This window comes from Rhinoraja longicauda, chromosome 1 (genome assembly GCF_053455715.1).
Source record: "Rhinoraja longicauda isolate Sanriku21f chromosome 1, sRhiLon1.1, whole genome shotgun sequence".
Lineage (NCBI taxonomy): Eukaryota > Metazoa > Chordata > Chondrichthyes > Rajiformes > Arhynchobatidae > Rhinoraja > Rhinoraja longicauda.
This window is the reverse complement of record NC_135953.1, coordinates 33,318,012-33,341,712: the sequence shown is the minus strand read 5'-3', so window position 1 is coordinate 33,341,712 and position 23,701 is coordinate 33,318,012. Positions and strand designations below refer to the sequence as shown.

Here is a 23,701-nt window from a genome sequence, read left to right as displayed (position 1 = left end):
TGTGAAGAAAGATTCCCATGAGAAAACAAAACCCAAAACTGCTGGAGAAACTCAGCGAGTCAGACAGTACCCCAAGAAGGAAATGGACAGATTTGGACCCTTTAGACTGATGACCCATTTCTTTTCTGTCCACTTCTTTCCACAGATGCTGCCTGACCCACAGTGTTCATCCACCAGTAAGTTTGTGCTCAAGATTTCTGCATCTGTAGTCTCTTGTGTCTGTCATGATAAGTTAGATGATATCCTAGTAACGTATTTTTTAAAAAATCGAGAAATTACACCCATGGCATCAATATCACCCACTGAAAAATTGAAACTAACCTACACGGGGATCGCTGGTCGGTGTGGACTTGGTAGGCCAAAAGGCCAGTTTCTGCGCTGTATTTCTAAACTAAACCAGTGGACATTTTTTTTCGGAATGCAACATTATGTTTTTCAAATAAATAAATACCCAACTCACTATTTCCCATTTGCAAAGGCTTTCTAACATGTGGGAGGTGGAGCACTTTTGCATTTACATCTATGTCCTGAGTGTCCCTGACGAATGGACTTCATGTTTTCATAGCCATTCTGAATATTATTTCTCAATTTTGAATGATCAGGGATTCTTTAGAATTTGTGTGGAACTTGCACTTTTCTTGACGGGGCTTTGAGTGCATGATATATTCAGGAGTTCGGTATCAGACTTGCAAAAATTGTGGCTTGCCCCGCATCAGAGACAAGTGTGTGCAAAGAGTCTCCCTGCTGTGGATAATGGCCTGGGAGATGATGCTGACATTGGTTCACATCAGATCAGTGGAAATGGAGGATTTTTCAGAGACCTCTTCAGTGCCTTGTGGTGCAGGCTGTAAAAGTCCACAAGTTAGAAGCATGTGAGAGCAGCAGGAATTACTGCTGCCCAATCAACTTTGTGCTGTGTTTGAGGACACATGCCAAAGACTATGGAAAATGTTATCATTGATGATTGTCGAGATATGGCAAGCAGTCTATGTTTTCTAGTTTCTTCATGGCTCCTTCAGAGGAAAGGTTCCTCTGAAAGGTTCTGGACTAGGACCTTTATTATGTGTAGTGGAGAAGGGGGCAGCATAGCGATGCAGCAGTGGAGTTGCAGCCTTACAGCAGCAGAGACTTGGTGTTGTCTGTACAGAGTTTGTATAAATCGATTTGTACCAGCATCTGCAGTTATTTTCTTATACTTGTAAGTTCTCCCTGTGACTGGGTGGCTTATCTTGGAAGTGCTGGTGCAGGATTCCCAAAAGTTAATCTGCAAGTCGCAGAATGCAAATGCAATGCTAGCATTTATTTCAAGAGGGCTTGCATACAAAAGCAGGGATGCAATCCTGAGGCTCCATACCACACTGGTCAGGCCGCGTTTGGAATATTGTGAGCAATTTTGGCCACCATATCTGAGGATGTGTTGGCTCTGGAGAGGGTCCAGAGGAGGTTTACAAGAATGATCATAGGAATGAGTAGGTTAACATCTGATGAGCACTTGACAGCACTGGGCCTGTACTCGCTGGAGTTTAGAAGAATGAGGGGGGACCTTATTGAAATGTGCAGAATAGTGAAAGGCTTGGATAGAGTGGATGTGGAGAGGATGTTTCCACTGGTGGGAGAGTCTAGGATTAGAGGTCATAGCCTCAGAATTAAAGGATATTCTTTTAGGAAAGAGATGAGGAGGAATTTCTTTAGTCAGAGGGTGGTGAATCTGTGGATTTTTTTGCCACAGAAGGCTGTGGAGGGCAAGTCAGTGGATATATTTAAGGCAGAGATAGATTCTTGATTAGTAAGGGTGTTAGATGTTATGGAGAGAAGGCAGGAGAATGGGGTTAGGAGGAAGAGAAAGATCAGCCATGATTGAATGGTGGAGTAGACTTGATGGGCTGAAAGGCCTAATTCTGCTCCTATCACTTATGATCTTCGTGTGCTCTGGTTTTCTCCCACACTCCAAACACAACAGGTTGTAGGTTAATTGGCTTTAATAAAATTGTAAATTATTCCCTATATGTAGGATAGTGCTCGTATACGGGATGACTGCTGGCTGGCACAGACTAGGTAGGCCGAAAGGCCTGTTTCTGTGCTGTATCGCTAAAGTCTAAATCTAAAGCAGATTTGTTAGAGCCTTTGCTTTGTAGAATTTCAAATTATAGTGACTGAGTTAACAAAGATTACAGCCTGTACAACAGAGATAGATTCAAAGATTAACCAAGAAACACATGGGTGAAATTTAGCAGAATTTATTGGTAATTACTTTTGTCAGCATTTATCTTTCAATTAAATAATCAATCATTACAATAACTCACCTCAGCTGAAGAATAGCCTGACGAAGAATACCGTGACACATCAAAGTCATCATCACTGCAATTACATAGAAATAAGCAAATTTATGTTTTCAAAAAAGAAATTCTTTCCTAAATATTTATTTTCGTTCAGCAGCTTATCTTCAAGGCAAATAGTTACACAGGGACCAATTTGATGTTTAGAAACAACATTACATAGATTCCTAGACAACAAGTGCAGGAGTAGGCCATTCGGCCCTTCGAGCCAGCACCGCCATTCAATGTGATCATGGCTGATCATCCACAATCAGTACCCCGTTCCTGCTTTCTCTCCATATCCCTTCATTCCACAAGCCCTAAGAGCTCTATCCAACTCTTTTGAATGCATCCAGTGAATTGGCCTCCACTGCCTTCTGAGGCAGAGAATTCCACAAATTCACAACTCTCTGGGTGAAAAAGTATTTCCTTATTTCAGTTCTAAATGGCCTACCCCTTATTCTTAAACTGTGGCCCCTGGTTCTGGTCTCCCCCAACATCGGGAACATGTTTCCTGCATCTAGCGTGTCCAATCCTTTAATAATTTTATATGACATAAAATAAATACTTATACAAATATAGCTAGATGTCTTGAAATCCTGGCAAGGAGACAGTTTTATGAAGTTAAATTATTTTCATTTAAAAAAACTGAATGCAATGTTCTTTGTCCCAAACATTATGGAGGGCACTCTAACTAATAAATCTATCCCTGGAATCAAATAACTTGGCATGGTTGGAAATACCAGCAGAGTAACAATGGCAGTGACCTGGGATGATGATTTTAATCTTACCAATGTTTAGTTGGGGGAAGTTAATTTGGTGGATAGTTAACAGCTTCAGGTTCCTGGATGTGCATATCTCTGCAGTTCTATCCCGGCCCCAGCACATTGATGTATTCACCAATACAGCTTACCAATGCTTTTATTTCCTTGGAAGACCGAGGAGATTCTGAATGTTGTTGAATACTCTATTGTACGTCTGCAGCTATATTGTCGGGAGCATACTAACTGATTGCATCACGACTTGGTTTGATAACTTGAACACTCAGGAACTGCAGAAAGTGCTGCAGGGTCTGCAGAAAGTGCTGGACATTGCCTGGTCTATCTATCACGGGTATTGACCTTCCCACCATCTGAGAGGTCTACAGGAAGCAATGCTTCAAAAAGGCAGCTGATATCAAAGACCCACACCACCCTGACCACACTCTCACATCGTGACCACTAACCTGCTTCAAGAGCAATGTCTTCCCAACCATCAGGCTCTTGGACCACACCGCACAACCGCAACCACAACCTTACCTCAGCAATGATCTATTATGGACTTTTATAGCATTACAGATGATTTATTGTATTCTCGATGTGTCGTTTATTATTTGTTGCATTATTGCTTTAATGGGCCGGTAAAGCTGCAGCAAGCAAGAATTTTATTGTTCTGTTCTCAGAGTATGATACTTTTGATTCTCAAGGTTATAGTTTATTCATCATTAGATGTCAGATGAACACAGGCAACAAAAGGAATGAGGGATGTGATGGAGCGCAATACTGGGCAAAAGTAGGTCAGTTGGAATCGAGGCAGGGTCTCAACTTGAAGCAACATCTATCCCTTTGCCTCTCCAAATGCTGCCCGACCCACTGACTTCCCCCAGCAGTTCGGTTTTTTTACACCAGATTCCAGCAACCAGTCCATTTAAAGACAATAATAACAATGAATTTTTCTATTAAAATCTAATTTTAGCAAATGATCAAAAATCATTGAATACAACATACCTATCGGTGTCCAGAGCAACCAAAGGCTTTTCATCTGGGCTTTGATCTAGGGAAGAATATCCTTTATTTGGTACAACCAACCTGCCAAAAATTACCACAAATTAGTCGTTATGAACCATTTAAAAATATATAACTGCAAATGATTCCACATTGTTAACATGTCATCCGAAGTCTGATATTCATGCTGCTGTTTTCAGCTCTTTCTGATCAATGCAAAACCATTCAATTTTAAATATATATTTTGGTAATACGTGAAATTTGTTTAATTTGCAGAACTATAAAAAAGGAGAACACTTGGACCATACCTGCAAATGTTGAGAAAGATCCACGCAGCTGTCCAAACTTCCAATGCTTAGTCTGTAACTCAGCAGGCCTTGGCTCTTAAGTACACAACCAAGAACTGTTTAAATGTGATGGTTGGATCTGCCTTTCCTACCCTACCCGGAAACGAGTTGCAGATTGCAAAACACCTTCAGGGTGAACAAAAAAAAATCTAATTTCCTCTTTAATCCTTCTATCATTTTAGAATTATGCCCACTGCTCTTTGATTCTTCTGCTAATGGAATCAGGTCATAGGGTCACAAGGTCAACAAGGAGCAGAATTAGGCCATTCGGCCCACCAAGTATACTCTGCCATTCAATCATGGTTGATCTATCTCTCCTTCCTGACCCCATTTTCCTGCCTTCTCCCCATAACCCCTGACACCCGTACTAATCAAGAATCTTATCTATCTCTGCCTTAATAATATCTATTGATTTGGCCTCCACAGCCTTCTGTGGCAAAGAATTCCACAGATTCACCACACTCTAACTGAACAAATTCCTCCTCATCTCCTTCCTAAAGGAACATCCTTTAATTTTGAGGCTCTGACCTCTGGTCCTAGACTCTCCTACTAGAAGAAACATCCTCTCCACATCTACTCTATCCAACCCTTTCACTACTTGGTAAGTTTCAATGAGGGTTCCCCCTCATTCTTCTAACTGACAGCGAGTACAGGCCCAGTGCCATCAAACGCTCATCAGATGTTAACCCACTCATTCCTGGAATCATTCTTGTAAACCTCCTCTGGACCCTCTCTAGAGGCAGCACATCCTTCTTCAGATAAAGGACCCAAAATTGCTGACATCTCATCTTGGTTCCTCAATTTTATGCATTTCAATTAAATTTTGGCAACATCTTTGTAAGGTGCAATCACATATATTCTCCGTTACGATGATCAAAACGGTTAGTGGTACTCAAGCTGTGATTGAACTACTTTATAAAAATCCTGGCATTAAACCCCGACTCTCATATTCTGTGATGGGCTAAACAGGGAAAGCATCCAGAATGCTTTTTAGCTATCTTATTCTCCTGCTCTTCTCCTTTCAAGAATCTGTGGATGTTATTCCAAGTTTCTTTTGTTCCTTCACACTCTTGACTGCGCATTTATTTGGCTTGTCACGCCTCCCCAAATGTACGATCTTTAAATAGCTCTAAAAGGTCTGAGGAATTTTCTTTGATGTTACCGAAGGGGCACTGGCTAGCGAGGCTGGAGGGGGATCCACCGCCGGGGATGTGCACACATTCTCGGTGTCCGAGCATGAGGTGAGGTGGGCTCTGACGCGTGTGAACACGAGGAAAGCTGGAGGCCCAGATGGTATATCTGGGCGAGTACTAAAGTCTTGTGCTACTCAGCTTGCTCCAGTGCTCACCACAATATTCAACCTCTCCTTGGCAAAGTCCGTGGTCCCTGCATGCTTCAAAAGATCCATCATTGTACCGGTGCCAAAGAATGCCTCTCCAGCGTGTTTAAATGACTACCGACCGGTGGCCCTCACCTCGGTTGTCATGAAATGCTTTGAGAGGCTAGTCAAGAAGCACATCTGCGCCCTCCTTCCTCGCAACATGGACCCACTACAGTTCGCATACCGTCCGAACAGGTCCACGGATGATGCGGTCTCCCAGGTTCTACACACCGCTCTCTCTCATCTGGACAGCCAGGGGGGCTATGTGAGGATGCTGTTCATTGACTTTAGTTCAGCATTCAACACAATAGTCCCCAGCAGACTGGTTGAGAAGCTGCTGGAACTGGGGCTTAGCACCCCTCTGTGTGCCTGGGTCCTGGACTTTCTCACTGCCAGACCCCAAGTGGTCAGGATGGGGGAACACACATCTAGCTCCCTCACCCTGAACATAGGATCCCCCCAGGGCTGCGTCCTTAGCCCCCTACTGTACTCCCTGTACACACATGACTGTAGGGCCAGGTTCAGCTCAAACTCCATCATCAAGTTTGCTGATGACACTGTGGTGGTGGGCCGGATCTCCAACAACGATGAGAAGGCCTACCGGGACGAGGTGGCTGATCTGGCACTCTGGTGTCAGGACAATAGCCTCCTCTTGAATGTCACTAAAACAAAGGAGCTGATTGTGGACTTCAGAAGGGCTAAACATCCAAGGACGTACACGCCACTGGAGATAAATGGGTCTATTGTGGATAGGGTGAGCAGTTTCAAATACTTGGGAGTCCGCATCGCAGAGGATCTGACGTGGGCAACGCACATTGCCGCACTGGTGGGTAAGGCTAAGCAGCGCCTTTACCACCTTAGACAACTGAGGAAATTCAGAGTGTCGCTGAGGATCCTTCATTGCTTCTACTCTGGGGCTGTAGAGAGCATCCTGTCCGGCAACATTACAGTCTGGTTTGGGAACAGCTCTGCCCAGGACAGGGTGGCCCTGCAGAGAGTAGTGCGTTCGGCAGAACGCACCATGGGAACTACACTCATCCCCCTGCAGGACCTATACATCAGGAGGTGCAGATCCAGAGCAAGCAAGATCATGAGGGACCCCTGCCACCCCAGTAACGGACTGTTCCAGATGCTACGATCAGGCAAACGCCTCCGCTGTCACGCTGTGAAAACGGAGAGGATGAGACGGAGCTTCTTCCCACAGGCCATCAGGACTGTCAACTTTGATAATCCCAGAGACTAAATTTTTGTCGACACTTTTTGTGCTATGTTTAGTAACTTATTAACTTTATTTATATGCTGTAACTGTAATTCTTTTTGTGCACAACTCGCAGGCATTGCCACTTTCATTTCACTGCACATCGAGTATGTGTATGTGACAAATAAATTTGACTTGACTTGACTTGACTTGACTAGTCTGCATGTCTTCACGCCTCCGTTACCTTCTGAGTTTCCTTTTTAATTTCAATCGTATACTTTAAAAGGCTTTCTGCTGCATTATAATCTTAGTATCACAAATAAACATCCCTTTTTCATCTTGTCATCCAAAGGGCTCGAGGGGCAGTCCCTTTTCTTTGTGGGAATCTCCTTAATTGCCCTATGTAGCTATTTACAAGCTACTTTTTCTGAACTATTTTAGCCTGGTAAAATTGTCCTTACCCAATTCAGAACCATTACTCCTAATTTATCTTTCTCTACAACTATTTTTCTGTAACTGGTTGCATTATGGCCTGGTTTGGTAACTCGAATGGCCGGGAATTAAGTAATTTACAAAATAAGTGGTGGACACCGCTCGGTCCATCATGGGTATTGACCTCCCCACGATTAAAGGCAGCCAGCAAAGTCCACACCATCCTGGTCACGTTCTCATTTCTCTCCTATAGTAAGGTATAGGAGTCTAACAACTGTGACCATCAGTTTCAAGAATAGCTTCTTCCCGACAACCATCAGACTCTTGAACACTACATAACACTAACCAATGAACTCTGGACAGAATTGCATTGCACTAAGGTCTTTGCTTTTAAAAAAACACTAGTAATAGGGTTATTAATTGATTGATTTTTTGTTTTGTTGTGTTACAGATCTGATATGCTGCTGCAAATAAGAATTTAATCGTTCCTTTTTCGAACGTGGGACAAATAGTCACCTCTTAACTATGGTAAATCTAATCGAATCATAAACACTATCACAAAATTGTTCTCCAATGACAGGTTCATTTTCTAAAATCTGTGCAAATACTTTTCACCCATGCATGGAGTATAAATGGGCCCAACTATTACCGCATTAATTGTATTATGTGAAAGTTACTGGCTGAGGCATAAAATAGATTTCACTGTTACTTTGTTTTTTTAATAAAAATGACAGGGAAAGCAAAGGACAAGACACAAAGGTCACAATTTTAGTATCATTGTACAATTGTGCAGTACAAATATTTAGAAATGCAAGGAACTAATGTCATTTGTGATTTTTCATGAATCACTCAGGGAAAATCTTACTTTTTTGTAGTGCAATCGTAATACCGCACAATAATAACTTAATTCCCACAACCACTAATGTCTGTTGATGTACTAAAGTGGTGATAATATTTAGCCTAGAGGGTGTGACAAAGCTTCAAGCTTTAACCAAGTTATGGAATGTTCTTCAGTAAAGATTAGGTGTGATGAAAAATAAAGTTAGAGATTACTGTTTAACGACTGAAGGGCAAATACAATTTTGAGTTTTCACTTGGCATGAATAACTGAAGACAAAAATTATGATTGAGAAATCTGATACAAAACTGAAAAATGTGATATGTAGTTACGTTTTGGAAACATGAAGTATATGCATGTTTTGGCTTATGGGGGAAGGGAAGACAATGGGGACCCAGCTTTGGGGGACTGCCATGAAGGACGATGGGAGAACAAAGGAGGACCCGGTGAGGGGGAGGGGAGGGGGGGACACACTCTAGTTTAGAATCCTCTGCCTAGGGGGTAAGTCTGTGTTTGTTTTTTTTGTTCATTTGTTCCAGTGAAGCCGCTGTGCACACGGCAGCCAGACAACAGCCGTTTGTCTTTTTCTTTTTGTTTTCACTTTTAATTTCAAGTTTTTGTGTATCTTGTGGGTTGTGACTGTTGGCAGACCAATTTCCCTCCGGGGATGAATAAAGTTTTATCGTATCGTATATGTTTGAGTTTGTTTTATGGAATTATATTTCTACATTTATTGGAACTACTGAATGATATTGCTAGACAAACAAAAAAAAATTGTTTTCATTTTGAGAAATGAGTTGTGGTGAATTTGCAGAAACAGCAATGGAAAGTAGGGAAAGCCTCAAATAAATGTATTCCTTCTGAACCAAAACCAAATATTCTCAAAGGGTGGAATATTCTCTGGAATTGTCTGCTAGAGAGGTAGATCATGGGGGGATAGTTCAACAGATAAACTTTTGAAAGGTTGGAAAATAGAGGCCTATGGTACAGAAGAAGGGATGAAAACTGGGCCATAGAAACACACTAAATGGTAGGGTAGGCTTATGAGACCGTCCTGATCCTTATTTCATACGCTCTCTTGCACCATACATTACCAAAATCTGCTCAAAAGCCTTACTTACATGTGAAAATACCAGATCTCAACTTATTACAATACTCCAAAAACATAGACGATTCTACACTGAAATATTCCTAAAGTTCTCAACATGAAATTGACATATCATACACACCTTGTCCGTGCCATTACATTATTCTTTTTTGGTTGCTGGTTGACAGGGCTTCCGACATTGCCATTCTTCAATGACCCCTTCCTGGCCAGCTCTCTTTGTTTCTCTATAAATGGACAAAACAAACACATTTTTTGAAAGGCACCACCAATAATACGCATTCCTGAATTGGTGATTCCTGAATTGGTATTCCAGAATTCCTGATGGTTGTGTAGTAAAAGTCCAATAATCCATTGTCCAACTGCTCACAAGTCCCAAAGGTTCAGCAACCGACTCACACAAACCCATATTCCCATGCTCCCTTGAAATCTACCAAGTTTGCTGGAAAATTAATCATACTAATATGTGCCATCTGAAGAAAATGAATTTTAGAAAGGCATGCAGCAGTATTAATTGGAATAACAGCCAAAAGTCTGGTACATATGCCAGTCCAGCACCATCAGAGACCGAAGTGTGCCATAGTAACAGTATTACTCTAATACCTAGTGAATTCAGAGAAAGCATGACTTTCTACAATGTGGTCTGATCCCATGGGGAGGTGACTGGAAGAAGTTTTACCCCTTCAAAATAAAAATACAAGGCAGTTCTGTTAATCACTTACATTTAAACATGTACACACACACACACTTTCATACAGATACACAAGGATGTTCTTGGGTAGAAATGCTCTTGCCTTCCTTTTCCAACTCCTCCTCTATCCTTTTATCTCTTCTACTTGTGGCACCCCACCACTCCTACCCCCTCCCTTCCTCTCAAAGTTTCAGTCCTGCTATCTTGTTTTTGGTGTCCTGCGCTCCTTTGAGTATTTTCTTTTACAGACTCATTGCTGCCACCACTGCCCCCTCCAACCTCTATAGTCCTCCTCATAATCTCACTTATTTACCAGCCCCAACAAACATCCATAGAAACATGATGTTAGCATATTCCAGGGTCAGGGTATAAAGTGCTGATAGCAATAGTTCTGAGTGGTAGGTTGGGTGAAAGCCAATGGACAAAAGGAAGGCAGGCAAGTGGCAAAAGAATGACACGAGTAAAAAAAACGATTTTACTCAGTGCATAGTTATTATTGGAGATTAATTTAATTGTGGATGAATTCAACTGCAGGATTCCTGGCTACATAGTGAAAGGAAACAAATCATAACCCAAGAGAAAGAGGACCAGGGAGTGGACAAAAGTCCTTTGCTTATCCATTGAGCTGGTGCAAGTTCAATGGGCTGAATAACCTCCTTCTGTAGCTTAACTCAGTCATGCAGGTCCTTCTGCCCAACTTGCCCATGCCAAATAACATGCCCCACCTCCCCTAGTCCCACCTGCCTGCACTTGGCATATAACCCTCTAAACCGACCCTTTCCATGCACCTGTCCAAATGACTCTTAAATGTTATGATAGTCCATGCCTCAACCATCTCCTCCAGCAGCTCGTTCCATATACCCACAACTCTGTAAAAAAAAGGACCCCCTCAGGTCCTGTTAAATTACCCCCACTCCTCACCTTAAACCTATGTTCCCTCGTTCTCGATTCCCTTATTCAGGGTAAAAACGCTGTGCATTTACCCATTAAGCTATTGTGAAACTGAACCATGATTAATTCAAATAATTGAACTGAGCAAACATACAATTCCCATTGTATCTTTCGTGCCCTTTTAACTGGGCAGGCTTAAATGTGCTGCTGGCAATGTCCCCCTGTCATTAAAGAAAAAGCAAATGAAGGATTAAGGAGATTAAATCAGACTGGGCAATAATACATCTGAGAAAACAAGTAAAAATACAAGTTTTTTCCTGTTCTTGTCATGCAGGCACTTCAATATAAGCAGCGTTAGGTGCATTGTGAATATTTATTGGAGTCTGTAACTGGTGAGACATTTGAATGGTAGTCACCTTTTCCTTAAGGGCATCTTTAATTGGATTTCAAAATTAATTGGAGGGAGTGAAGTATTAAGACCATGAGCTTCATATATATATTTTTTTATTGACAATGGTTTCTTCCAAGAACTTTTTTGTTGAAATAAAGTTACCCCAAGGCTCAAAAACTACAAAAAATTTGAAGTTACAGTGTCTGGGTTATTCTTCTGATTACAAATCCAGTAAAAATAAGTGTTAAATTGTGAAAGTAATTTGAAGCTGATAAAGACCCGTTCTATGTGTGGATCTTTGCATCCTGAACTGTTTAAAAAAGGTGGACATTTGTTATTTTTCTCCCCTAAAAAGGAGTTTGTTAGGTGGAGCATTTCTGAGAACCAGCACATATAATCACATTCCTGTGGATCTGGAATAATTTATATACCATCTGGAGCAAAGAGGAAGGATTTCATTCATTAAAGGAATATCAATAAACCAAACAGATTCTGATGACAATGCAATCGAATCATGGTCAACATTACTCATTAGTTTATATTTCATACTTATTCAGACTCAAATAAATGGTATAAATGGCATGGGAGGATTTGAAATCAACCTTTAAAAAACATGAATTAATTTAGGCCCTTGAATTACTTGTCCAGAATCATTCCACTACGAGACTGCATCCATATGACTGGTCTTGCAAACCCCTCTAATAGTTGTAAACTACCCCTTCTCAAAAGTGTCAAAATTCTATTTGATTACTGGTTATTTAGGTACAGTATCATAAATACCCGGCTAAGGTATTCACCATGATCTTTAACCTGTCGTTATCTCTGGCCAAGGTTCCCAAGTGCCTGAAGTTGGCCACCATAGTGCCGGTGCCGAAAAAAGCAAAAATCACCAACCTGAACGACTACCATCCAGTTGCCCCAACTCCTATAATTATGAAGTGCTTTGAAAGGCTGGTCCTCTCACTCATCAAATCCAGCATCCCAGCCTCACTGGACTCGCATCAATTTGCATACAGATCTACAGAGGATGCCATCTCTCTGGCTCATCACACTGTCCTGACTCACCCGGAGAGACAGGGCACGTACATGAGGATGCTATTCATTGACTATAGCTCTGCCTTCAACACGGTCATCCCCACCAAGCTCATCACCAAACTCCACCAGCTAGGCCTCAGCTCGTCGTTATGCGACTGGATCCTGGACTTCTTGATGGAACGACCGCAGGCCGTGAGAATGGGCCCGCACCTGTCCTCCACTATCACCCTGAGTACCGGCACACCACAGGGCTGTGTTTTGAGCCCCATGCTCTACTCCACACACGACTGTGTTCCCGCATTCGACACCAACACCATTGCAGACTACACAATGGTGATCGGGCCGATCACCAATGGTAATGAAACAAATTACAGAGCGGATGTGCAGAACCTGGCAGACTGGTGCTCAGATAGCAACCTGTCCCTAAACACCTCCAAGACGAAGGAGCTGATCATCAACTTCCGTAGATCACACAACGGGGAATACGCTCCGATCTTTATCAATGGGGACAGTGTGGCTTTCCCCAAATCCTATATCAGCAAGACGAAGGGGGGGTTGGGGAGTGGTTGGGGAGGGAATAACTGGCTTACTTTCTCCTTTTGAAATCTATTTTTAAAACGAATTTCGCAACTGTTCCAATTGCGGACACTATGCGGCTTACTGTCTCAAATGTACTGAGTTGTGCTGCAAGGAAGCTGCTGTCTATGTATAGATGTGTCCAGCTTCAAGTTTCTGGGCACTCACATTTCGGAGGACCTCACATGGTCCACTAACACCGCTGCGCTGGTCAAGAAGATGCAGCAACGACTGTTCTACCTGAGAACACTGAAAAAGTCTGGTCTGCCCCAACAGCTGCTGACGACCTTCTACCGCTGCACCATAGAGAGCATCCTAACGCATGGCATCCCTGTGTATCTCAGCTGCACGGAGGCAGAGAGGAGAGCTCTTCAGCGGGTAGCCCAGAGAGCTCAGAAGACTATCAGAACACAGCTACCAGCCTTAGATGGCATCTACAACACACAATGCCTCAGAAAACCCACCAGCATCCACAAAGACTCCTCACACCCCTGCAATAGTCGGTTCGAAATTCTACCATCGGGCAGACGTTACAAGGCCTTCTACGCCCGCACCTCCAGACTCAGGAACAGCTTCATCCCCAGGGCCATAGCTACTATGAACCGGTCCTGCTGAGCCGGATGGTCATATTCAACGAATGCTTTGAAGGCTTTAGAACGTAGATAGGTTGTTACCAGTCAAGGAGATGAACCATACTCGGATGGGTTATCTATGGCTCCTTGAGAAGGAACAACAAAGGCAGGAAAAGGAATAACTATACTGCTGCTGCTGTCAATCGAATATCTATTGTAAATCTAGAGGAGTTGTTGACCAAGCAATATAATCACGACTTCAATGAAAGAACCAGCAAGGAATCAGAAGAAATGTCCAGAGAAGAAGTAAATTTTTTGGAAATTATGAATCACTCAGTAAAGATGATAGAAGGACACTATTGCCTAGACTTACCTCTTAAACAAGAAAGTGTTAGTCCTCCGAATAACCGTTGCATTGCAGAACGCATTCAGAATCTGAAACGCAAGTTTGGCAAGAATACAAAATTTCATGATGAATATACATCTTTCCTCACAGAGATGATTGATAATGGTTATGCCGAAAGGGTGTCAGAAGACCAGCTGAATCGGTGATGGAGAGCTTTGGTGTATCCCACACCATGGAGTTTATCATTCAAAGAAAGAAACATTAAGAGTGGTCTTCGACTGTGCTGCGGTTTTCAAGGGTAAATTACTTAACTGTCAGCTGCTGCAGGGTCCAGACCTAACAAACTCACTTATCGGAGTTCTCATCAGATTCAGACAAGAGCCGGTAGCTTTGATGGCGGATATCAAGGCAATGTTTCATCAGGTTAAGGCATCGGAAAAACATGTCGACTACTTGCGATTCCTAAGGTGGCCGGATGGTGATGCACAACAAGATGAAGGTACATCTCTTTGGAACAGTGTCATCACCAAGTTGTGCAAACTTCGCATTGAGGAAAACCGCTGAGGACAATAAAGCTCATTTTTCTGAAGAAGTGACAAATCCATGTCTACGGAACAAGAAGCGATTCAAATGGTAATACATTTGACTTCCCTCTGCAATAAGGGAGGATTCATGCTATCGAAATGGATTAGAAACAGCTGTGCTGTATTGGAAACCATTCCACTAGATAACAGAACCAAGGAGACCTGGGAGTTGGATTTGGACAAAGACAAGTGGTTAGAGTGGTTAGAAGATCTCGACAAGATCTCAGAGGTCAGAGTGGACCGGTGCATGAAGTCTATAAACTTTGGTCAAATCAAATTTGCCCAGCTGCATCATTTTTCTGACGCAAGTGAAAGTGGTTACGGTACTGTTTCATATCTGAGACTGGAAAATGATAACAATGAGGTACATGCTGCATTCTTAATGGGAAAGTTTGGCAAGAATACAAGTGGCACCATTGAAGCAAATGACGATTCCCAGAATGGAGCTTGCAGCCGCAGTCTTAGCTGTCAGAATTGACATATTGCTGCAAAAAGAACTGCAGCTTAAGCTGGAGGAGTCTACCTTCTGGACTGATAGCATGACAGTGCTTAGGTACATCAATAATAAAAATAAACGCTTCCTAACATTTGTCGCAAACAGGATCTCTTTTATAAGGGATGCTACTAATGTATCACAGTGGAAGTATATTAATACCAAGGAAAATCCTGCGGATGAAGCCTCCGGAGGATTGACAGCAGACGGCTTCTTAAGCAGTAAGAGATGGATCAATGGGCCAGAGTTTTTCTGTAAACCAGACCGAGAATGACCAAAGTTTAACCTGGAAACTGAAATCTCTGCTAGTGATCCTGAGTTCACGCAAGACATCTTAGTGAACGCCATTATTAAGGATCCATTGGATTCAACAAACTATTTAATTACCCATTTCTCATCATGGAATAAGTTGAAGACTGTGGTAGCTTGGTTTCTTAAATTAAAAACAATGCTTTTGCAGTGGACCTGTAAGAGAAAGGAAACGCGGGCTGCTATGAGTAACTTTGAATCGGATCCTGGCAAGCTGAAAGAAAAGCTTGACAAAGAGATGCAAGTCTTTAAGGCATCATACAGTGTTTATGTCTGGATGATCTTTTTAAGGCAGAAAATGCAGTTATCTCTTTTTGTCAAAGACAAGAATATAAGGAAGAGCTATCAGCATTACAAGCTGGTGAACATAGTGTTAAAAGAAGTAGTCATTTATACAGGCTTGACCCGATACTGGATAAAGGACTTCTGAGAGTAGGTGGTCGCCTAAATAAACTAGCGATGCCTTAAGAAGCTAAGCATCCTATTATTCTCTCGAAGGACTTTCATATTTCAACATTGCTGTTAGGACATATTCATGAACAGGTCGGACATGGAGGAAGAAATCACGTGTAGCCGAAACTTCGTAAAAAGATACTAGAGATCATGCCAGACATTAAAGGTTTTGTGCGTACTGTACGACTTCAGACTAAGGACAACATCTTGGTAAGACCGATAACCAAGATATGTCTGCTTCTAGAAGGTGAAGAAAATTGAAGAATCGCTAAAGTTTGAATTCCAACATATAATGCGTATTACTTTTGATTTTGATAAATATTAAGCTTTTATAGCTCCTTTTAGTATCTATTGGTAATTGCTTTGTTATGTACGCAGAACAATTAGGGGCCGATGTGTAGGAGCCATTTGCGCTTAATTTAGTTACTGTCATTGTATTATGGCTATGTTTAATATTTCTAGTTTGTCTTTTTTGCATGCTTGTGGGTGTGATTTGGTACGTAATGGGGAGTGTCCACATGGGAGGAGGCTAGCGTAGCGACAGAGATTGTGGGTCAGTTTAGTCTCGGAGGATGGAGAGATTAGTTTTTTTACCACGCTCGCGCCAGTCACACTCACGACTGCCACACTCGCGCCAGCTATACTCACAAGGACGACACGGTAACGACTACACGAATTTTACTGTATTGTTTGAAGATTAAACAGTTGATAAGAACGAAAAGTGGCGGTACGGTGGCGCAACGGTAGAGTTGCTGCCTTACAGTGAATGCAGCGCCGGAGACTCAGGTTCGATCCTGACTACGGGCGCCGTCTGTACGGAGTTTGTACGTTTTCCCCGTGACCTGCGTGGGTTTTCTCCGAGACGTCGGTTTCCTCCCACGCTCCAAAGACGTACAGGTATGTAGGTTAATTGGCTGGGGAAATGTAAAAATTGTCCCTAGTGGGTGTAGGATAGTGTTAGTGTGAGGGGATCGCTGGGCGGCACGGACCCGGTGGGCCGAAGGGCCTGTTTCTGCGCTGTATCTCTAAATCTAAAAAAATCTAAACCTAAAAAGTTATGAATTACTCTTTTGATTTGTGCTACTTTAATAAAGACCAATTAATTAAGAAACAGCGTTTGGAAGATTCATTTTTGTTATCTCAGCGTGCGGTGTGTGCGTAAGCTATACCTCCATTCCATCCCCGAGCAGTAATGGCTATCGAAGTTGGACTTTGAGAAGGTATAGAAACTGCCATTACAGTGTCTATCTTCGGATTAAACCAGCATCTGCAGTTCCTTCCTACACATATGGGAGCGATGTCCATTCTTGCCGATTGCCCGCTATAACCAAGTAAGGAATCATCTATTATTAGTAGAAACAAATAAGTGTGGTTGCTGGCTAATACACAGGACACAAAGTGCTGGAGTAACTCAACAGGTCAGACAGCAACTTTGGAGAACATGGATCGATGACATTTCGGGTTGTGAGAGAGACTTCTGCAGAGACTCGGACCAGAAATGGTCCAGGAATCCAGGCGAATTGACAGCCCCAGACTGCTGGCAGAGAGAGCCAGGATCGGCAGAATCAATGGTCGCAGCCCACAGTTAGCTGAAATGCAAGTAAGGGTCAACAATGGTGGTCGCCGACACGGCTTGGAAGTGGCCGAAGAAGCTGTGCGTGCGGCAGTTGCAGCAGTAGGTGCAGCCTGGAAGCGGTGCGAGTGGCCGGGGAGGTGACATGAGCCACGGGCAGCGCGATGGCAGCCGTCGTTAGGTCCATCTGCTACAAACGTAATCCATTATAGAGAGGTCAGTTTAAATGAGGGTTTACTGTATTTTACAAGTACCTTCACCAGAAGATCTGCACCAAATCAAGATGGCTGTCCACCACCATCTTCGTATAGGCATTTAGGATGGCCGATCATCGCTGGCCTTACTAGTGATGTCCATATCCCAGAAAATGAATAATAATTTTTTAAAAGAGGTATGTGAAGGATGTGAAGACTGTCATATGTTGAAAGACTGGAGCGACTAGGCTTGTATACACTGGAATTTAGAAGGATGAAACATAGAAACATAGAAACTAGGTGCAGGAGTAGGCCATTCGGCCCTTCGAGCCTGCACCGCCATTCAATATGATCATGGCTGATCATCCGGCTCAGTAACCTGTACCTGCCTTCTCTCCATACCCCCTGATCCCTTTAGCCACAAGGGCCACATCTAACTCCCTCTTAAATATAGCCAATGAACTGGCCTCAACTATCTTCTGTGGCAGAGAATTACACAGACTCACCACTCTGTGTGAAGAAATGTTTTCTCATCTCGGTCCTAAAAGACTTCCCCCTTATCCTTAAGCTGTGACCCCTGGTTCTGGACTCCCCCAACATCGGGAACAATCTTCCCGCATCTAGCCTCTCCAACCCCTTAAGAATTTTATATGTTTCTATAAGATCCCCCCTCAGTCTTCTAAATTCCAGCGAGTACAAGCCTAGTCGATCCAGTCTTTCTTCATATGAAAGTCCCGCCATCCCAGGGATCAATCTGGTGAACCTTCTCTGTACTCCCTCTAAGGCAAAAACGTCTTTCCTCAGATTAGGAGACCAAAACTGCTCACAATACTCCAGGTGCGGTCTCACCAATGCCCTGTATCATATCATCATATCATATCATATCATATATATACAGCCGGAAACAGGCCTTTTTCGGCCCTCCAAGTCCGTGCCGCCCAGCGATCCCCGTACATTAACACTATCCTACACCCACTAGGGACAATTTTTACATTTACCCAGCCAATTAACCCACATACCTGTACGTCTTTGGAGTGTGGGAGGAAACCGAAGATCTCGGAGAAAACCCACGCAGGTCACGGGGAGAACGTACAAACTCCTTACAGTGCAGCACCCGTAGTCAGGATCGAACCTGAGTCTCCGGCGCTGCATTCGCTGTAAAGCAGCATTCGCTGTAAAGCAGCAACTCTACCGCTGCGCTACCGTGCCGCCCTGTACAACTGCAGTAGAACCTCCCTGCTCCTAAACTCAAATCCTCTTGCTATGAATGCCAACATACCATTCGCTTTCTTCACTGCCTGCTGCACCTGCATGCTTGCTTTCAATAACTGGTGCACCATGACACCCAGGTCACGTTGCATCTCCCCTTCTCCTAATTGGTCACCATTCAGGTAATACTCTGCTTTCCTGTTCTTGCCGCCAAAGTGGATAACCTCACATTTATCCACATTATATTGCATCTGCCATACATTTGCCCACTCGCCTAATCTATCCAAGTCACTCTGCAGCCTCCTAGCATCCTCCTCGCAGCTAACACTGCCACCCAGCTTCGTATCATCCGCAAACTTAGAGATGTTGCATTCAATTCCCTCGTCCAAATCATTAATATACACTGTAAATAACTGGGGTCCCAGCACTGAGCCTTGCGGTACCCCACTAGTCTCTGCCTGCCATTCCGAAAAGGACCCGTTTATTCCTACTCTTTGCTTCCTGTCCGCCAACCAATTTTCTATCCACCTCAACACCGGACCCTCAATACCGTGTGCTTTAAGTTTGTACACCAATCTCCTATGTGGGACCTTGTCGAAGGCCTTCTGAAAGTCCAGATACAACACATCGACTGGTTCTCCCTCATCCACTCTACTAGTTACATCCTCAAAAAATTCTATAAGATTCGTCAGACATGATTTGCCATTTGTAAATCCATGCTGACTTTGTCCGATGATTTCACCACTTTCCAAATGTGATGCTATCACATCTTTAATAACTGACTCTAGCATTTTCCCTACTACCGATGTTAGGCTAACTGGTCTATAATTCCCCGTTTTCTCTCTCCCTCCCTTTTTAAAAAGTGGGGATCTTATTGAAACATATAAGATTATTAAGGGGTTGGACACGTTAGAGGCAGGAAACATGTTCCCAATGTTGGGTGAGTCCAGAACCAGGGGCCACAGTTTAGGAATAAGGGGTAGGCCATTTAGAACAGAGATGAGGAAAAACTTTTTCAGTCAGAGAGTTGTAAATCTGTAGAATTCTCTGCCTCAGAAGGCAGTGGAGGCCAGTTCTCCAAGTGATCAAGATGGGGAGACATACATCTAACCCCCTCACCCTGAACACAGGATCCCCCCCAGGGTTGCGTCCTTAGCCCCCTACTGTTTTCCCTGTACACACATGACTGTGGGGCCAGGTTCAGCTCCAACTCCATCATCAAGTTTGCTGACGACACTGTGGTGGTGGACCTGATCTCCGATAACGATGAGAAGGCCTACCGAGAGGAGGTGGCTGATCTGGCACTCTGGTGTTAGGACAACAGCCTCCTCTTGAATGTCACAAAAACTAAGGAGCTGATTGTAGACTTTAGAAGGGCTCAACATCTGAGGACGTACACGGCACTGGAGGGAAATGGGATTACTGTGGATAGGGTGAGCAGCTTTAAATACCTGGGAGTCCACATCACAGAGGATCTGACATGAACAACACACATTGCCACACTGGTGAGTAAGGCAAGGCAGCGCCTTTACCACCTCAGACAGTTGAGGAAATTCAGAGTCTCTCTGAGGATCCTTCAGTGCTTCTATTCTGGGGCTGTAGAAAGCATCTTGTCCGGGAACATCACAATCTGATTTGGGAATAGCTCTGCCCAGGACAGGAAGGCTCTGCGGAGAGTAGTGCGTTCGGCTGAATGCACTATGGGAACTACACTCGCCCCCCTGCAGGACCTATACATCAGGAGGTGCAGATCCAGAGCCAGCAACATTATGGGGGACCCCTACCACCCCAGCAACGGACTGTTCCAGCTGCTACGGTCAGGCAAACGCCTCCGCTGTCACGCTGTGAAAACAGAGAGGATGAGACAGAGTTTCTTCCCACAGGCCATCAGGACTGTTAACTCTCACATCACCAGGGACTAATTTAATTTACTGTATTAATTTATTTTTTGTGTTAACATTTTTTTTCTATTCTGTTTTGTAGTTTTGGCACAATCTGCAGGCATTGCCACTTTCATTTCACTAAGTTCATTTAAAATAAAGTTGACTTGACTTGAATGCTTTCAAGAGAGAGCTAGATAGAGGTCTTAAGGATTGCGGAGTCGGGGGTATGGGGAGAAGGCAGGAACAGGGTACTGATTGAGAATAATCAGCCATGATCACATTGAATGGTGGTGCTGGCTCGAAGGGCCAAATGGCCTACTACTGCACCTATTGTCTATTGTCATGATCAAACTCTAATCAACCCGCCTTGGCTCTTTATTGTCCTTCCACATATCTATGCTTTGCTCCCTGGGCTTCAGATTCCTTTCCTCTGTTAATACCTCATGCAAAACAAAACTATACTTACTGTTTACGTGTAGGCAAGTCATTTGATAATGGCCCACTCAATTGCTAAGAGTGGGAATTTGGGAAGTGCATGAAACCCAAATACATTTAAATTTTATTTTTTATTCTAAAAGATCAAAAACACATTAGATTATTCAAAAATATTGTACATCTATTGAGACATAAGGAAACTCCCACTGCTGAAAATCTTAAGTAGAAAATAATGGCAGGTATTTCTTGAGAGAGAACAGATTTAATGGTTCTCTGCTGATGAAATGTGTACAACCTGATATCTTATTAATGATATAAGAAAATAACTGCAGCTGCTGGTACAAATCGATTTATTCACAAAATGCTGGAGTAACTCAGCAGGTCGGGCAACATCTCGGGAGAGAAGGAATGGGTGACGTTTCGGGCGAGGCCCTTCTTCAGACTGAGGAAGGGTCTTGACCCGAAACGTCACCCATTCCTTCTCTCCCGAGATGCTGCCCGACCTGCTGAGTTACTCCAGCATTTTGTGAATAAATCTTATTAATGATATTCTACTGTTGTTCACAATGTGATTCATATAAAAGTATGCAATAGAGTATTAGAATAACTCAGCACCTCAGTTTCACCACTCTTCTTCCATGCCCTCAAAGAAAGCATTAAGAACATATACAATGCACTCTGAAAAAATAAAGTTAATGCAGTTATTAAGATTCAAAGATCTAACTAGTTAAACAGAGATATGCTCTATTATTTATGCTGCCAAACACCTTTTGGTCATAAAGTTAATCCTGTCATGTCGGAAGAAAATAGTCACTGATGCTTCAGTTGTCAAAGATAATCTAACAGTACTCATGAGTTGTATTAATGGTCAAAACTAAATTCAGGCCTACATCATAGGATGATGAACTTCAGTAAACTGTGGCTAAGCGGTGGCAAAGGCAGAAAAAATTATGGAAAGGTGGCACTTACTTTCTATTACTAATCTACACACTTTAGTGGGGAGGGAGGTTAGAATCCACATGATATCACTACACCTCCATCCCCCACCAGGAAGACCTTAAAGCCCTCCGTTTCTTCCTCGACCGCAGAACCATCCAAATTTCCTCTACTAACACTCTACTCCAGCTAGTGGAGCTGGTCTCACCCTCAACAACAACTTTGACTCCTCCCACTTCCTCCAAGTCCAAGGCGTAGCTATGGGCACCCGCATGGGCCCCAGCTAGGCCTAACTCTTTGTAGGGTACGTTGAACAATCCCTGTTCCAGACGTACACTGGCCCTATCTCAGAACCCTATCTCTGTTACATTGATGACTGCATCGGTGTTACCTCCTGCACCCATGCAGAACTCATGGGTTCTCATCATAGTTGACTTCATCAACCTCACCACCAATTTTCATCCTGCACTCAAATTTACTTGGGACCATCTCCGATACCTCCCTCCCCCATCTTGATCTCAGTTCCCATCACAGGAAATAACTATTGACCGACGTCTATTACAAACCCATTGACTCCCACAACTATCTCGACTACACTTCTTCCCACCCTGCTTCCTGCAAAGACTCTATCCCAAACTCCCAATTCCTCCGTCTGCGCCGCATCTGCGCTCAAGATGAGGTGTTCCATACTAGGACATCCGAGATGTCCTCATTCTTTATGGAACGGGGGTTCCCCTCTATTATCATAGATGAGGCTCTTACTCGTGCCGCCTCAGTACCCTACAGCTCCGCCCTTGCTCCCCCTACCCCTAATCGCAAAAGAGTCCCCCTAGTCCTTACCTTCCACAGTCAGCCATCGCATACAACACATAATCCCCTGGAATTTCCACCACCTCCAACGGGATCCCACCACTAGTCACATTTTCCTATCTACACCCCTTTCCGCCTTCCTCAAAGACCGTTCCTTCCCATCCAAACCACCCCCTCCCCGGTACCTTCCCCTGCAACCGCAGAAGATTCCAGACTTGTCGCGATACCTCTCCCCTCGACTCTGTCCAGGGACCCTAACAGTCCTTTCAGTTTAGGCAGAGGTTCACTCGCACTTCCTCCAACCTCATCTACTGTATCCGTTGTTCAAGATGTGGACTCTTAAACCGATCATTTCGCGGACCACCTTCGTTCAGCCCGCCTGAACCGCCCCGATCTCCCAATTGCTGGACACTTTGATTCTCCTTCCCATTCCTCCATAGACCATTTGGTCCTAGGTCTCCTCCGTTGTCAGAGTGAGGCTCAACGCAAATTGGAGGAACAGCATCTCATATTTCGCTTGGGTAGCTTACAGCCCAGTGGTACGAGTATTGATTTCTCTCACCACAGGTAGCCCTGGCATTCCCTCTCTCTCTATCCCTCCCTCACCCAAGTCACACTGGCTTCTCATTTTCACCCTATAAACAGCTAATAATGGTTTGTTTCTTTTATCATTGTTACTTTTTGGCATATCTTTTATTCATTGTTCTTTATCTCTCCTTACCATCTATATCTCTCGTTTCCCTTATCCCGAACCAATCTGAAGAAGGGTCTTGACCCAAAATCTCACCCATTCCCTCTCTCCAGAGATGCTGCCTGTCCCGCTGAGTTACTCCAGCTTTTTGTGTCTATCTTTGGTTTAAACCAGCATCTGCAGTTCCTTCTTACACACTTCTTTATTTATAACATTGGCTGGTCAGAAAAATTGAGGTGGAGGCCAGGCT

The 23,701-nt window shown here is 43.5% G+C and overlaps 1 protein-coding gene across 2 annotated transcripts in view; it reads right to left on the bottom strand.

Annotated features, from left to right (window-relative positions):
• The window catches only part of fam219aa (family with sequence similarity 219 member Aa), a 55,365-nt gene that overhangs the window by 6,382 nt on the left and 25,282 nt on the right, over nt 1-23,701 (bottom strand). For both annotated transcript variants that reach the window (XM_078429600.1, XM_078429686.1), the window contains exons 3-5: nt 9,504-9,606; nt 4,082-4,162; nt 2,304-2,358 (exon numbers count right to left, since the gene is read on the bottom strand). In XM_078429600.1, coding sequence (XP_078285726.1) covers nt 2,304-2,358; nt 4,082-4,162; nt 9,504-9,606 — 239 coding nt within the window. The remainder of the gene's footprint in view (nt 1-2,303; nt 2,359-4,081; nt 4,163-9,503; nt 9,607-23,701) is intronic.